This window comes from Pteropus medius, unplaced genomic scaffold (assembly GCF_902729225.1).
Source record: "Pteropus medius unplaced genomic scaffold, Ma_sr-lr_union100, whole genome shotgun sequence".
In the NCBI taxonomy this organism is placed as follows: domain Eukaryota; kingdom Metazoa; phylum Chordata; class Mammalia; order Chiroptera; family Pteropodidae; genus Pteropus; species Pteropus medius.
In genome coordinates this window covers 21,452,845-21,469,424 of record NW_024356249.1, presented here as the reverse complement: position 1 = coordinate 21,469,424, position 16,580 = coordinate 21,452,845, and the positions used below count along the sequence as shown (strand labels likewise).

Genomic DNA, 16,580 nt, shown 5'->3' with positions numbered 1-16,580 from the left:
TTACATTATCAGTCCTCTGCACATATTCATTAACCAAACAAGTAACTAATAGTAAATTCACACACACACACACACACACACACAAACACAAAGTTTTTCTATAGATTTAGAGTCATTAGGTCAGGTTTCTATTTTGGCTTAATTCTGTTCAACAAATCAGTATACCATTAGTGTTAAATGGGCTATAAAATTTGTTTTACATAATTAGGAAAAGCATATACTAGTTGGCATGCTTTACACATATGAATCAGGGGCTATTTTGATCTTTTTGACTACTGCAAATTTCAAAAAAAGTAAATAAAATTCAAATCCACAACTGCATTATACAGATTTAATGCAATACCCATAAAAATTCCATGATTATTTTTTTAAAGAAATAGAATTTAAAAATCATATTTGTAGGGAAGCACAAAAGACCCCAAATTTCCAAAGCCATCCTGACAAAAAAAAAAAAATACGAGGCTGGGGGCATCACTCTTCCTAAATTCAAAGTGACAATAATCAAAACAGCATGGTATTGGCAGAAAAACAGACATGCGGACCAGTGGAACAGAATCGAGAGTCCAGAAGGAAACCCATATTTATATGGCCAAATAATTTTTGACAAAAAAGCCAGACACGTACAGTGGAGAAAGGAAAGCCTCTTCAATAAATGGTACTGGGAAAACTAGAAAGCACCTGCAAAAGAATGAAATTAGACTGTTGTCTATTACCACACACCAAACTTAACTCAAAATGGATTAAGGACCTGAATACAAGACCTGAAACAATAAAATGCATAGAAGAAAACATAAGAACTAAACTTGTGGACTTTGGACATAAAGAGGATTTTATGAATTTGACCTCAAAAGCAAGGGAAGTAAAAGCTAAAATAAATGAATGGGACTATCTCAAATTAAAAAGCTTCTACACAGCAAAAGAAACTATCTACATGGTAAGGAGACAACCATTTGAATGGCAATATATTTGCAAGCAACGCATCCAATAAAGGCCTAATATCCAAAATATACAAAACACTCATAGAACTCAATAACAACAACAACAACAACAAAAAACAATCCAATCAAAAAATGAACAGAGAACCTGAACAGACTCTTCTTCCTAGAAGACAAATGGCCAACAGATATATGAAAAGATGCTCAACATCACTAGCTATTAGAAAAATGCAAATCAAAACCACCATGAGATGCTATCTCACACCTGTTAGAATAGCTGTTATCAACAGGGCAAGTAATAACAAATGTTGGAGAGGATGCAGAGAAAAAGAAACCCTCATACACTGCAGGTAGAATTTTGTCAAGAATTTGAGGAAGAGTGGAAAGAGGCTTTGGGAAAAGGGAACACCATATATAAACACTTGAAAACAAGAGATAGTGTAACTTTAAGCAGGTCTTCTGGGTTTCAAACACAGGTAGTGGAGTGGAGATTAGGCTGGGTATGTAAGCATGGGCTAGATGTTAAAAGGTCTCCTTTTGTTTAGTAAGGGATTTAGACTTTATCCCATAGTACAGGGATTAGCACACTTTTGCTGCAATAAACCAGGTGGTAAAATTTTAGACTTTGTGGGACATACAGTCTTTACCACAAAGGCAAATTTGTCATTGTAGCATGAAAGTAGTCATGAATAATATGTAAACGAGCATAGCTGTATTCTAATAAAACTTTATGAACACTGAAATTTGAATGTAAAAATAAATAAATAAATTGCTTTGGTCACTAAAAAAAAAAAAATCCAATCAAAAAATGGACAGAGGACCTGAACAGATTCTTTTCCCTGCACTGCAAATTGGTACAGCCACTATGGAAAACAGTGTGGAGGTTCCTTAAAAAACTAAGAATTGATCTACCATATGATCCAGCAAACCCTCTACTGGGTATTTACTCTAAAGACTTGAAAACTCATATTCAAAAGATATTTGCACACTGATGTTCCTAGTGGCAATATTCAGTGTCCAGGACATGAAAGCAACTGACGTGTCCTACAATAGATGATTGGCTAAAGAAGCTGTGGTACATATATACAATGAGATATTACTCAGCCATAAAAAGAGATGAAATACTGTCATTTGCAACATGATAGATGGACCTTGAGATAATCATGCTAAGCAAAATAAGCCAGACAGAAAAGGTTGAAAATCACATGATATCACTTACATGTGGGTTATAGACCTAAAAGCAATAAACGAACAGGGCAAACAGAGACTCATGGACGTTGACAATAGACTAGCGGTTACCAGAGTGTGGGGGGAGGGAGGAGGAGGGATGTAGATGGGGTAAAAGGGATCAAGTATGTGGTGGCAGAAACAAGTCTAACTATGGATGGTGAACACACAATGCTATATATATATATACTGTTAAATTGTACACCTGAAACATTGAATTTCATTAACTAATGTCACCACAATAAAAATTAAAAGTGAAAAACAGTAAAAAAGTCTCCACAACTGCACATAGGACAACTATTGTTTACAATGTTAGAATTCCATTTCTAGTTTTGATTTTAATAGCACTGATGTACAACACAGACAGACCATTTGCAGAGTAACTTGAGGGGGATGGAATAGTAAAATTCCCTGAAACAGATTTGTTTAATGTACTATTAGTCTCTCTCACTAAACAATGTAGTAGAGCAGTTAAATTTAGCAATCTATTTCTATTTATCATAAAACCCTTAAATCGCCGGCCAGTATGATCAAGATTTCAAAACCAGTTATTATTTATAGAATAGGTAATAACAATACCATGCCAGTTACCAAGTAAAATCATTAGAGAAGCAGAATAAAAATGTGAAAAGATATGAGAGATATGTTCTGAGGAGCTTTTTCTTTTTTTATATAGTGATGGGGTAAAGAATGTGTAAAACAAAGGGATGACCAAAATGCAATGGTATATATTTTTTGGAGAAAAAGAATTATATAAAATTCAATTTTATCTTTTATTCATAGACATACAGGGATGACAAGCTGAAATCATGTGTAGTCAACTCAGTCATTTAGTCCAAAAGAACCATCTTAAGAACTACCTTACGAAAAACAATGTTGTTCATTTTTAAAAAGCACCTATGTTCAACTTATAAACAGGTGATGTTCTGAAGTTGCTAGAATTTGGAAATATTTTTTTTTCCTGTAGAAGCAATGCCATGACTACTAGTTAGTTTCCCTGGTTAGTGATCGAAAGTTTACTGAACCCATAACATAAGCAATTTTGAAACTATTTGTGTTAGTCTGGGTCCTGGCAGCAGAAACGATATTGAAGAAAGAAAGCATCCCCCCATTAATCTTGGGCATAGGATTCACCACACACAAGATTTTATTTAAAATGTGGAATTTATCACCTATGCCATCTACAAAGTATTAGCAACTGGGGTAGATGCTTACATATGTTAGCTAATGTATTTTTTCTAGCAACTCTGGCAAGTAGAAATTACTATCCCTATTTTACGCTTGAATAATGATACAAAATATAATTTATCCAAGTTTACATAGTTAGTAATTTGTTAGAATGAAAGCCCAAATCTGCCCTACTGAAAAGCCTGTGCTGTTTCCATTATGCTTCATTGCTTTTTCAATGCCTGATACTAAAATACCCCACACACACACACACACACACATACACACACACACACACACTCCAGACTCTGAGTCCTCACACTTCTACAGAGCCCTTACTGCAACTGTGTACTCAAACCTGCCTCAAATCTCATAGAACTCTCTGCTCTAAAATTATCCACTGCCATTGTCTCAATACAAAGTCAAAGCCCATTAGTGAAACCGACCTTAATTGGGTGTAAGATAGAGATAGCCCTTGACATCCTAGAGGTGTCTGCATTTAAAAAAGGGAAATTTAAATATGTGTGTCTGTTATATGTGTCTGTGTGCATACACATATAAACAGATGATACACACATATATGTTTATATATCTATCTCTATTGCTATCTCTATCATCTCTATCTCTATCTCTAATAACTAATTTATCTATCTCTATCTATATATTTAGGCACAGTTTCAAAGTGAGGTGTCAGAGTAGAGAAGATCTTTTAAGTCTGACAGGGCACAGGGCAAAATAGGCTCACCTCAGGTGTGCGACATGAGGTCACTTTTCTTACATTATTATTCCTGTTAGAGTGTTGGTGTAAAAACTTTAAACAGGGACAAGAGTCACAGTTAGCACAATTGGAAGAAGATGAAAAACTATGTACAACTTCACGATCATTTTTTTTTTTTTTTTTTGCCTGGAGGTTTATAAACTCAGAGTTCTTGAGCCGTGCTGCATTTTTTACAGGCTGCAGATGGGCTTCAAGTGGGAAGTTAGGCTCAGAGAGATCCCAGATGATTCATGTGAGGCATGACATCCATAGTGATTCTTTTCAGCTAGAACTTGAGAGAAACCCTGAATGATGAGACCTTTTCTTTCCTCTCTCAGAAAAAGTTCAAGACTACTCTAGGGAAAGTCTAAGCCTAATGGCATGGATTTTCACAAAACTAGGAAGCCATGAAGTCTTGGTAGATCTCCAAGGGAACTATTGGCTCTCTGGCTCCTTGCTGTCAACCAGTTGGCAGCTTCCAAATAGTCTTCCTGACGAGTTCTATGCAGCTGTGTTTTATATTTCCATGTGGCCTTGCCAGAGGTCCCTCCCTTATACAGACCTAGTTTCCACAATTAGTGTGAACTCAAAACAATTTAGCTATTGAAGACGTTAAATCCTAAAGGCCTCGTGGGGCTATTTTCACCTCTTTGCACTATTTCCAGGCTCCCAGATTATATTGTAAGTGTAAATTAAGGAAGTCTCACAATCCAATGGTTCTGACTTGAACATATCTTAAGCCTCATTTTCTAATGCTTTTATTGGCCTCATTTTAATGATTTCACCACACTGAAAGATAAACTCTCTGTAATCTTAAAATCATGTCTTAGAAAGTACTTTGCTCCCATTCTTAAATGTACCTAGTACTGTTTCTCAGGTATAAAAATTGACCACTGATCCATTTTCTCTTTTGTCATTAAAATCTTTCAGAAATTTATTTTCATTACCTGACCAAGTTATAAATACCATGCAATATCTATATAATTCCATTTTTTTAAAATAATAAATTGGTTTCACTTAATAAAATACAAAACCAGATGAAGTTACTCTGTGTATCCAATGGTTAGGAATGTACATTTGGCAGTTGCTGGGGGATGGGGGAGATGCTGAAAAGCTCACTCCTCTACCCAATATACAAGATCAGTTATAGATCATATATTTAAGAAAACACAAAATATAATGTAAATGGTTCTTATTTCATTTTTTAATCCATGGTTTCCATTATATACCCAAAGAATATGAGCTTAATTTTGATGCTCTCTCTCTCCCCTACCCAATCTCAGCCCCTGTGGTGCCTTTTTAAAAACTTGGGGCCTCCTCATCTTCACAGGGTCATGTTTCCAGCCATGTTTCTCAGTTGGATATTTGTGCCTCACAACATAGTACCTGACACACAGACCCTTTATAAACACTTGTGAAATGAGTTTTGGAACCTGAACAAGAATGACCGTGATGTCTGAGAAGAAATACAAGTCCAAGAATCAGGAAATTAGCTGAACAAGATTTGATAATGAAGATGATGGTGATTATAGTTGTTGTTTAATGACTATAGATGCTTAACATTGTACTGAAAACTTTAAAAATACAATCTTATTTTACTTTAATCATCACAACATCAGGCATCATTACCCCTTTCACACATGAATAAACTGAAGCTTTGAGAAATAAAGTAATACATTCAAGGCCACATAGCTATTAAGTATATATTTACTGGGATTAAAGCACCTTTCTGTTAAACGGCAAAATTAATGCCTTTTTATCCTTTCTGATCTGGTCTCCCATTTTTTCATCTCTTAAATATGGAAATTTTAATAGTCATTAAGATCTCTTCCAACTTTAAGATGGTCTAGATGCAAGGTGACACACATCTCAGAAAATTTACATTCAATTAGTTTTGCTTATTTATTAAAATCCTGAAAAAAGACAAAGAAATGTGTCTTCAAAGCTGAAAATTTAGGAACCTTGAAAGTAAATAAGATAGGAAATTTGGAGAAGGTTGAGCTTTTCAAGGGTTTTCCAGATTCACTTAAAGCTAGATTTAGCTTTGTCTTTTTAGAACAGTTAACATTTACTGATAACTTGCTATGTGTCAGAAATTGTATCAAAAGTTTATATATATTATCCCACATAAATCTCAAACAACCCCCATAAGATAGTACTATTATTGTTCTCAATTAACAGATGAAGAAACAAAGTTTAACTTGCTTAAGGCCACACAGCTAGCATGTGTGGACTAAAATCTAAAGCTTGGACTAAAATCCAGACATGTTTAACTCTGAAGCCCACAATTTTAACTTTGAGATTATGCATGCTACTTTAGCTTATTTATGTGCACATTTAATGTAAATTATATCATTGTCATTTCTTTTGAAATAAATCCCATAGGCTGTAGATCAGAAAGCTGCTTAGTTTGCTATCACATAAGCCAATACCATAAAAGTGGTGACACTTACCACGTATCTCATGATGCATGCCTTATTGGTGCAATTAAATATCTCTGAGTCACTCTCAGTTACACAATTATGAGTTACCTATTCTGCTTTCCTTTCCTTTAGATATTTCTTTTTGTCCAAAGTGGATAGACTAACAAGCATCAAAGAAAATAGACAGTCACATCAATGAGAGATTTGCAATCTCTGACCTGAAAAAAATCTCCAGAGAAAAAATATAGTGCCTAGGGTGATCGGCATAACTGAAATCCTACCTTACTAAACGTATTCTCACAGCACATTCAGTACTTATTAGAAAGGATTATTGACACTTTCAGAAGATAAAATCTCTAAGACCCTGAAAGCAAATTAACTTTGGTAGTAAGAAGAATTCAAGTTAGATGTTACTTTCTACATTCAGACAATTTTATTTTCATTTTAACTCAGACATATACTATCATTTATCTACTTGCATGTATGAAGCAAAAATTCACATATTTTTCTCTTCTGCTTTGATCTTCTGAAAGAAGTGACCTTCAAGTTAAGCTACACAGAAAATATAGAAATGCTCAAAAAAGGCACATTTAGATTCTGTAACTCTTTAGAGAGAGGAGGATAATTTTAGAAGCTATAATTTTTTATAAGTATTAGTTCATTTTTAATTTAGCAAAGTACATACTTTGTAAAATAACACTAATAAGGTATGTTATTTTTCCCTAACCAACTTCTTCGCAATGAAATCCAACTGCAATATTCATTTAGAAGTTTGATAATGTTCTCTTTTGTGAGTTTTGAGACTATTTGAAAACCCATTACATATAAATTATATCATGGAAAAGCTGTATAAATATTATATTATGGCACATGCTGTTCTAAGGATCTGTCAGGATTTCCTTTATACACTGAATTTTGAGTGGTATATAAATCAGATATAAAAATTCATGTTTGACTGAAACTTAGCACAAAAGGCCTCCTCCAGAGGCAAATGCTTTTTGCAAAATGTGGTTTGAATTATGTTGGTCATTTTTAACTTACAGAAATGTAGAAAATGTATTTGTGGTTTTAAAGGAGAGAGATTCTTTCCATTTTTATAACTCATTAGGAAACTTTAGAGTACTTTAGACTGTTTTGTGGTTTAGTTCTTCTCTGGTGTTTCCCCAAAGCAATACTGAAACCTGAATGGTGTCTGCTATGAGTCCAATGATAACTGTTCTGAGCACAACTGTGTCTATGGAGTATACATACATACACACACACATACACACATACACACACACACAGAAGAAGTATATATATATATATATATATATATATATATATATATATATATATATGCTATATATATATATATACACACGTACACACATATCTTAGAATAGAAGTTCCAATAATATGATTGGGTATATTAGGCCTATCAGTTGTCCACTTTGTTCTGATATCAAGTAAACTTTCATCTATCAAGAGATCTCCTATATGTACCATAGTTCAGCATGTATTGCTTGTAATTCTAAAACTGGATCTTTCACTTGAAGAAAAATCCTGAGTTAAACACTGCTTCTTGTATGTGTTCTTTGATAATAAAGTTTTGCCTTTTCTAAATTTTGCTTTCCTTTAACATATAGAGCAACTTGTGGCATGTTTAACAGATATTTGTGAAGATCTCATTTGTAAACTATTTAATATATGTATGCTTATGCATATAAATTACTTTGTTAAATAGTGTTGAACCTATTTTGTCTATATATCTACTATGTTGCTGAGTAATTGAATAAATATCTAAATTATTATTTTAGTATATGTAGAGATTATGATTATATTTTCTCTTAATAACATTAGTTAAAATCTGAGAAAAGTTTTTGGGGGACTGAAAAAGTTGGCATAATTTGCAAAGTTGAGTAAGCCAATCTTTCAAATGACTTTAAAGGATAATAAAAATAGAAATATGTTATATGATTGAATTGCTTCCACCTATAGTATATTTAGTTCATCAATGCATTAGAATAACAATTCGTAGTTATTATTTATTACTGTATAATAGATAAAGGCATTAAAGCATAAAGTTAAAAATTTCTCAATGTCATTCCTTAGGTTTTTATTTAATTCCATTTAGTATCTGGGTTTCTTGATTCTTAAAACAGTTCTCTTTTCATCGTATTACATTATTTCTGGTGCAGTTACTAGAATCTTTTGGTCTAGTAACAGGGCAGACAACCCAAAGGGTAATCAAACATTTGCCTATGGTTAATGGAGCACTGCAGAGCAGAAGGGAACTATGTCTTCATGGATGTTTTATCTACTAACCTTGTATCATGGAAATTAGCCAACTCTACAATAGAGAGATCTGAATGCCAGATATATTTTTTTAATTTTTCATATTAACAGGAGAGCATGGTTACTAATGAGGGGTCATATCCCAAATTTCTAATCTATAAAGCTAATTATCCTTATTTCTATTTGAGTCATTTTTTTTTATTCTGCTCTATTTACTTTTACTAAATTATACTACTTTTTGTTCCATGTTACATTTGGTTATATTTATATTATAAAGTTTTATGTATAATTCATAAATCACTCATGTGCTTATGTCTTTCTCTTAGTTTATTATTAAAGTCATAGCTCTCATAATTAACTTAACATGTATCACTCCAAACATCCCTGTATGATTTAATCAGTCATTAAAATGTTTGTTGCAGCTTTTGGGGAATTCTAAAAATTTCTGAGCACTAGTACATTGAAACACAGTTTTATGTTAATCAGAAATGTTCTGAAGTACAGCAAAGACATTTAAAAACTGCTGAAAATAAATATACTTTAAAAGACAAAATAACATGTAAATAGCTTTATATGTTAAGAGTCTAGAGTCTATGGTTTGAACTTAAGCATATATATCTTATTAGGCAAACAATATACACATTAAACTCCCTCTTCTGCCTATTACATTATACCATATGTTTCCTTCTATTTGGAGGAGAGACAACACAGCATTGAGATTGTTAAGGCCTCGCAGCATTTGCATAATGAACAGTATATTTTTAAACAGAAAGGCTATCTCTTACAGCACGTGAAATAAAAAAAAAAGACTTAAGATTATGAAGAGTAAAGAAGATAAGATATATCCTCACCTACCTTGATTTTACCTTTAAGCAGCCTTTTATTTGTCTATTAGGAACTTCTTCCCGAGGTTTTATAGGCTTCAACTCTTGTTCTTTCTTTTGACAAACCAATATATAATTTGTGCCATTATTATTTGACCAAAATGTACCAAGAGACGTTTCATAACGTATACAAAACTCAACTTTACTGCCATCTTTCTGATAAGGAGGAACCAATGTAATTTTAAAAGAGAATTGGTCAGTTTCACCATCACATGAATTCGGGACATATTCTGCTAAAATGTCATAATGTGTCTGCCAGTCATCTAAGGACATTCTCACATACACTAACTTCTCAAAAGAAATATTTAAAACTCGAATAATTCCCTTCATACATGTAGACCTGGGAAGATACTCGGCTGACTCCAGTATCGCTTTCTGTCCTTGAAGTTGTTGCATAAGATCCTCTTTTGAAGAAGGCAAATCAAATAGTGGAGATAAAACATATTCTTCTGTGTGGAAAATGTCCTTTCTTAAGTCAAAATTGGTGGAAATACTCGGTAAATCCCAGCAATCAAATTCTTTGACAGATACAAGATTGAATCCAAAGGCATCAGCAAATGATACTCTTCTCGTACCTGAGGATGGAGTGTCCAAGTACATATCTTCAGAAGAATCAGAACCTCGTCTACTAGGTTGAGGGGAGAAACCAGGTTTGAAGGTAGCTTTAATGTCTTCATCTTCAGAAAGAGAATCAGATAAATTAGGAACTTCTAAAAAGTTATCTTTGTTAATCTGACTAGGTTCCTCAGAAGGCTCCATTGGGCTATCTGATATCAAATAAGGGAGAACTGCACAACTAGTAGCGGCTGATATTTGAGATACAGAGGCTAAAATAAGTATAATGTTACAGTTCACATTACAAGAAGGAGTCAGCTCTATAAATAGGTCTGATGGCGTGTAAACTATGCTAGCTTGCCTCCAAAGGCCTTTAACATGATAGCATCCATGTTACTCTCACCAGAATATTTCAGATTTAACTCTCAGTTTTTTATGTTGCATGTGTTTATGAGCTGACTTACAAAAAGACATTTTAAATAATTTTTGCTGTGTCAAGTATACAAAGTTTTCATCCTAGGTCCCCGAACCAAAAATTTAAGAATTATTGATATTTGCAAATAATTATTTGACAATCGGAGGATTTGGTCCTATAAATTAAAAGTAGACTATGTGCCAGTCCTTCCCTTTTATGCACCTAAAGTTCAGCCGAAACTGAATCAGTATCTATGATAAAAATCTCTTTTCTATATAATATAAAAAATACATAATGATGTTTATATGAACAATACAATCATATATACCTAATCTGACTATTTAGGTGAGAAATAAATAGAACTTGCTTAATTTTTCATAAGCTACTCTTGGTTTTGTGAATAAATAATATTTATCACCATTCTAAATTTTCTCATGGTGAGTCATCTTTTACCAAGAGAGCAGTCAAATATCTTTAGATTATTTTAGATTTTTCTTAAGAATAGAAAAGAATCTAGGCATAATCTCTTGCTTACCCCAATAGTTTAGCTATATATATATTTAAATCATATAACAAAATGTTGTCAAAAATATAAGGAAATGAGAAATATATGTTCTTTCACATAGAATCAGTTTGAAAGTTAAAATGCATTTGGCAAATCTATCGTATACTCCATTTGGGAGTTTGTGTTGGTTCATTATAAGGTTAAAATTATATTGTCCTAGACTTGGAAAGCTCGTACAAAGTTATTTTGTCCAACCACCAACTTTTAAAGATCCCCTTAAGATTTATTAATAGGAACACTTCTATCTTTACCTTGGATAAATCTAGAGATAGCTGACTCACTATTTCTTAAAGCAGCACATTACGCTTTTTAAAATTTATCGCATTTATTATTTTGTGCCACAATCTAATTTAGGTTAGTTTTTGTATTTTATTTTTGTTTTTGTTTTCCAGAAGCAGAATTTTATATCCTCACAAAAACTTACTGTGTTAAGCAAGCCTTCATAAAAATTTGTGTCAAGTGAAGCAAAACTTTTAAAGTAATGCATTCATACAGAAAAGTTTACAAATCATAAATATACAACTCATTGAATTTTTCCTGAACCCAAACTTAGCTGTTTAATACTAACTGGTTCAAAAAAAAAACACATACCAACATTCCAGCCAGAAATCCATTTCAAACCCATTCCCAGTAGCTACCTCTCTCTCAAAGGTAACCACTATCTTGACTTCTATCACACTGATTAGTTTTTCTGGTTTTTAAACTTAATTAAATGGAACCTAACTCTTTGGCATTGGGCTTCTTTTGATTAATATGTTTGTGAGATTCGCCCATTCTCTTTGCTATATAATATTTTATTTTGTAAATAGATGAGAACTTATTATTCATTCTACTGTTGAAAGAAACATTTGGTTTCTTTCTAGATTTGAACCATTAAAGACAGTTATTCTATGAACATTCTTGTATATGTAGTTTGGTACACAGATATATGCATTTCTGTAGGTATACGTCCAAGAGTGCATTTGCTGGATCATAAAGTATGTATATATTCAGCTTTTATAGATACTATCAGTTTTCCAAAGTGGGGCAACAAATATACACTCCGAAACATAAGTATGAGAGTTTGAGTTGTTTCACATTTTTGCAAGCACTTACTATTGTCAGTAGTTGTATTTATCACCCAGGTAGTTGTACAATGGTATCTTATTGTGGTTTTCATTTGAGTTTTCCTGATGTCTATTAAAGTTAAGCATCTTCTCATTTTTTGGCCATCTGGATATCTGCTTTCATGAAGTAACTGTTCAAGGTAGATATATACATAAGAGAGGATAGGTAGATGATGATAGATGATATAGATGATAGATAGATGATAGGTGATAGATAGATGATAAATGATACATAGATAGATACAGACAGATAGACAGATAGATAGATGATAGATATGTGAGTCTTTTGTCAAAAATATATTTGTACATGTCTGTATATGTATTATTTCTTCAATTATGTGACTTGCCTTTTCACTTTCATCTTTTCATAAATATAATTTATTTAAAGTAGTCTATTTGCCAGTCCTTTAGATAAATTCTTTTTAGCTTTCATTTTTAGATCTGCATTCTATCTGGAATTGATTTGTGGATATAATAATAGGTAGGAGAATCAAGATTTATTTTGTTGCATAAGACTATCCAATGTATTCAGCATCACTTATTGAAAAGACTTTTCTTTCCCCCTACACTGTGATGTCATCTTTGTAATAAAATTAGTGGTCAGATCTGTTTCTGTACACTTTAATTTAGAAGATTATTTTATTTTACCATTTTTGGGTTAATATCATATTTTAATTGTTGTAGCTTTATTGTAAATCTTCATATTATATCATCTAAAGTAAGTCTCAGCTTGTTTTTCTTCAAAATTTTCTTGGCCCTATGCAACTCCATTTAAATCTTAGAATCAGTTTCCTCAACAAATTCTAAAGATTTTTTTCTTGTGCATTGTCTATAGATTATTACAAGGTAGTTTGATGAAAATTGACATTTTTACAGTTTTAAGTTTTCCAATCTTTATTTTACTTTATTTTTTAAATTAATTAATTAAATTTTTTATGGTGACAGTTAATGAAATCCAAAAAGTTTCAGGTGTACATTTTAACATTAAGGTATATATACATTTACACTGTGTGTTCACCTCCCATAGTTAGAGTTCTTTAGGTCACCAAATATTTGACCGCCTTTACCCTCTGGTAACCACTAGTCTATAGTCCATATCCATGAATCTCTGTTTCTCCTGTTCATTTGTTGCTTTTAGATATCATCCCATATATAAGTGATATCATGTGATTTTTAACTTTTTCTGTCTGACTTATTTCACTTAGCATGATTATCTCGAGGACCATCCATGTTGTCACAAATAGCAGTATTTCATCTCTTCTTATGGCTGAGTAATACTCCATTGTATATATGTACATCATATACAAATGTATTTTCAATCATCTTCTTTATCCAATCATCTATTGTAAAACACTTCACTTGCTTCCATGTCCCGGCCACTGTGAATAATGCTGCTATGAACATTGGTGTGCAAATATCTTTTTGGATATGGGTTTTCAAGTCTTTGGGGTAAATACCCAGTAGTAGGATTGCTGTTTCATATGGTAAATCAATTCTTAGTTTTTTGAGGAAACTACATACTGTTTTCCATAAGGGCTGTACCAATTTTCAGTCCCACCAGCAGTGTATGAGGGTTCTTTTTTCTCCTCATCCTCTCCAGCATTTGTTATTACTTGTACTGTCGATAACAGCGATTCTAACAGGTGTGAGATGGTATCACATTGTAGTTTTGATTTTCATTTCTCTAGTAGATAGGGATATTGAGCAGCTTTTAAAATATTTGTTGGCCATTTGTATATCCTCTAGGGAGAAGTGTCTGTTTAGGTCCTCTGTTCAGTTTTGATTGGATTGTTTGGTTTTTGTTGTTGTTATTGAGTTGTATGAGTTCTTTGTATATTTTGGATATTACACCCTTATAGGAGGTTTTGTTTGCAAATATATTGTCACATTCGAATAGTTGTCTCTTTACCTAGCTGATGATTTCTTTTGCTGAGCAGAAGCTTTTTAGTTTGATGTAGTCCCTTCATTTACTTTTACTTTTACTTCCCTTGCTTTTGAGGTCAGATTCATAAAATCTTCTTTAAGTCCAAGGTCCATGAATTTAGTTGCTATGCATTTTATTGTTTCAGGTCTTATATTCAGGTCCTTAATCCATTTTGAGTTAATTTTGGTGTGTGGTGATAGACAACAATCTAGTTTCATTCTTTTGCAGGTAGCTTTCTAGTTTTCCCAGCACTATTTATTGAAGAGGATTTCCTTTCTTCACTGTATGTTTTTTGACTTTTTGGTAAAAAATTATTTGGCCTTGTAAATATGGGTTTACTTCTGGACTCCTGATTCTGTTCCACTGGTCCATGTGTATGTTATTCTGCCAATATCATGCCGTTTTGAATACTGTCACTTTGTAGTATATTTTGAAATTGGTTAGCCTCATTCTTCATGATCACATGGTTTGGCAATTTGGGATCTTTCGTGCTTCCATACAAATCTGATGATTTTTTTTGTTCTATTTCTTTTTAAAAAGCCAATGGGATTATGATGGGGATTACATTAAATCTGTATAATGCTTTAGGTAATATGGTCATTTTAACTATGTTAGTTCTTCCAATTCAAGAACATGGAATAACTTTCCATTTCTTTGTATCTTCTTTGATTTCTTTTAATAGGGTCTTATAGTTTCATTATATAGATCTTTCACATGATTTCTTAGATTTATTCCTAGGTATTTTATTCTTTTTGTTGCAGTTGCAAAAGGAATTATTTTTTTCCAATTTTTCCGACAATTCATTATTAGAGTGTAAAAATGCTATGGATTTTTGAACATTGATTTTGAATCCAGAGACTTTCCCATATTTTCTTATTGTTTCTAATAGTGTTCTTGTGGAGTTTTTAAGATTTTCTATATAAAGTATCATGTCGTCCACAAATAGTGACAGTTTGACTTCTTTGTTTCTTATTTGGATGCTTTTTATATCTTTGTCTTGTCTGATTGCACTCGCTTCCTAGCGAGTGCAATGTTATATTGAATAACTTCCAATGTTATATTGAATAACAGTGGCGATCATGGACAGCCTTGCTTTTTTCCTGATCTTAGAGGAAAGGTTTTTAGTTTTTCACCATTAGGTATAATGTTGACTGAGGATTTGTCATAGATGACCTTTATTATTTTAAGGTACTTTCCTTCTATACTGATATTGTTAAGTGTTTTGATCGTAAATGGGTGCTGTATCTTGTTGAAGGCTTTTTCTGCATCTATTGATATGAACACATGATTCTTATTTTTTAATTTGTTTATGTGGTATATCACATTAATCGATTTGCATATGTTGAGCCATCTCTCTGTCTCTGGGATGAATCTCACTTGATCATGGTGTATAATATTTTTAATGTGTTGCTCTATTCAGTTCTTTAGTGTCTTATTGAGGATTTTTGCATCTGTGTTCATGAGAGATATTGGTCTGTAGTTTTCTTTTTTTGTGTTACCATTACCATGTTTTGGTATCAGAATAATATTGGTCTCATAAGATGAGTTGGGAAGTATTGCCTCCTCTTCAATTTTTTAGAAGAGTTTGAGGAGAATAGGTATTAAATCTTTGAATGTTTGGTAGAATTCACTGGTGAAGCCATCACGTCCAAGACTTTTACTTTTTGGTAGGTTTTTGATGATTGTTTCAATTTTCACACTGCGAATAGGTATATTTAGATTTTCCGGTTCTTCTTGATTCAGTCTAGGAAGGTTGTATATTTCTAAGTACTGGTCCATTTCTTCTAGGTTATTAAATTTGGTGTTATATACTTTTTCATAGTATACTTGTATGATCCTTTGTATTTCTGTGATATCAATCATAATTTCCCTTATTTCATCCTGATTTTGTTTATTTGTCTTTCCTCTTTTTTCTTTATTGAGTCTAGCCAGGGTTTTGTCAATTTTATTAACTTTCTCAAAGAATCATCTCTGTTGCATTTATTTTTTTCTATTCTTTTTTTGTTTTCTCTTTTATTTAACTGTGCTCTAATTTTGATTATTTATTTCCTTCTGCTGACTTTAGGCTTCATTTATTTTTCCTTTCCTAGTTTTTTAAGATGAGGCTTTAGATTGTTTATTTGGGCTCATTTTTGTTTTTGGAGATAGGCTTGTAATGATATGAACTTTCCTCTTATGACTGCTTTTGCTGTGTCCCAAAAGTTTTGATACGTTGCACTATCATCATCATTTGTTTCTATGTATCTCTTGATCTCTCTTTTTACTTCTTCTCTGACTCAGTTATTCTTCATGTTGTTTAATCTCCGTGTATTTGTGGGTCTTCCTGATTTTTTTTTTTTTTTTTT

At 32.5% G+C, this 16,580-nt stretch overlaps 1 protein-coding gene across 1 annotated transcript in view; it reads right to left on the bottom strand.

Annotated features, from left to right (window-relative positions):
- Positions 1-10,454, bottom strand: part of PPP1R3A (protein phosphatase 1 regulatory subunit 3A) — a 48,635-nt gene extending 38,181 nt beyond the window's left edge. The window contains exon 1 of the mRNA XM_039860770.1: positions 9,642-10,454. Coding sequence (XP_039716704.1) covers positions 9,642-10,429 — 788 coding nt within the window. The 5' untranslated portion in view covers positions 10,430-10,454. The remainder of the gene's footprint in view (positions 1-9,641) is intronic.
- Between the last annotated feature and the right edge of the window lie 6,126 nt (positions 10,455-16,580).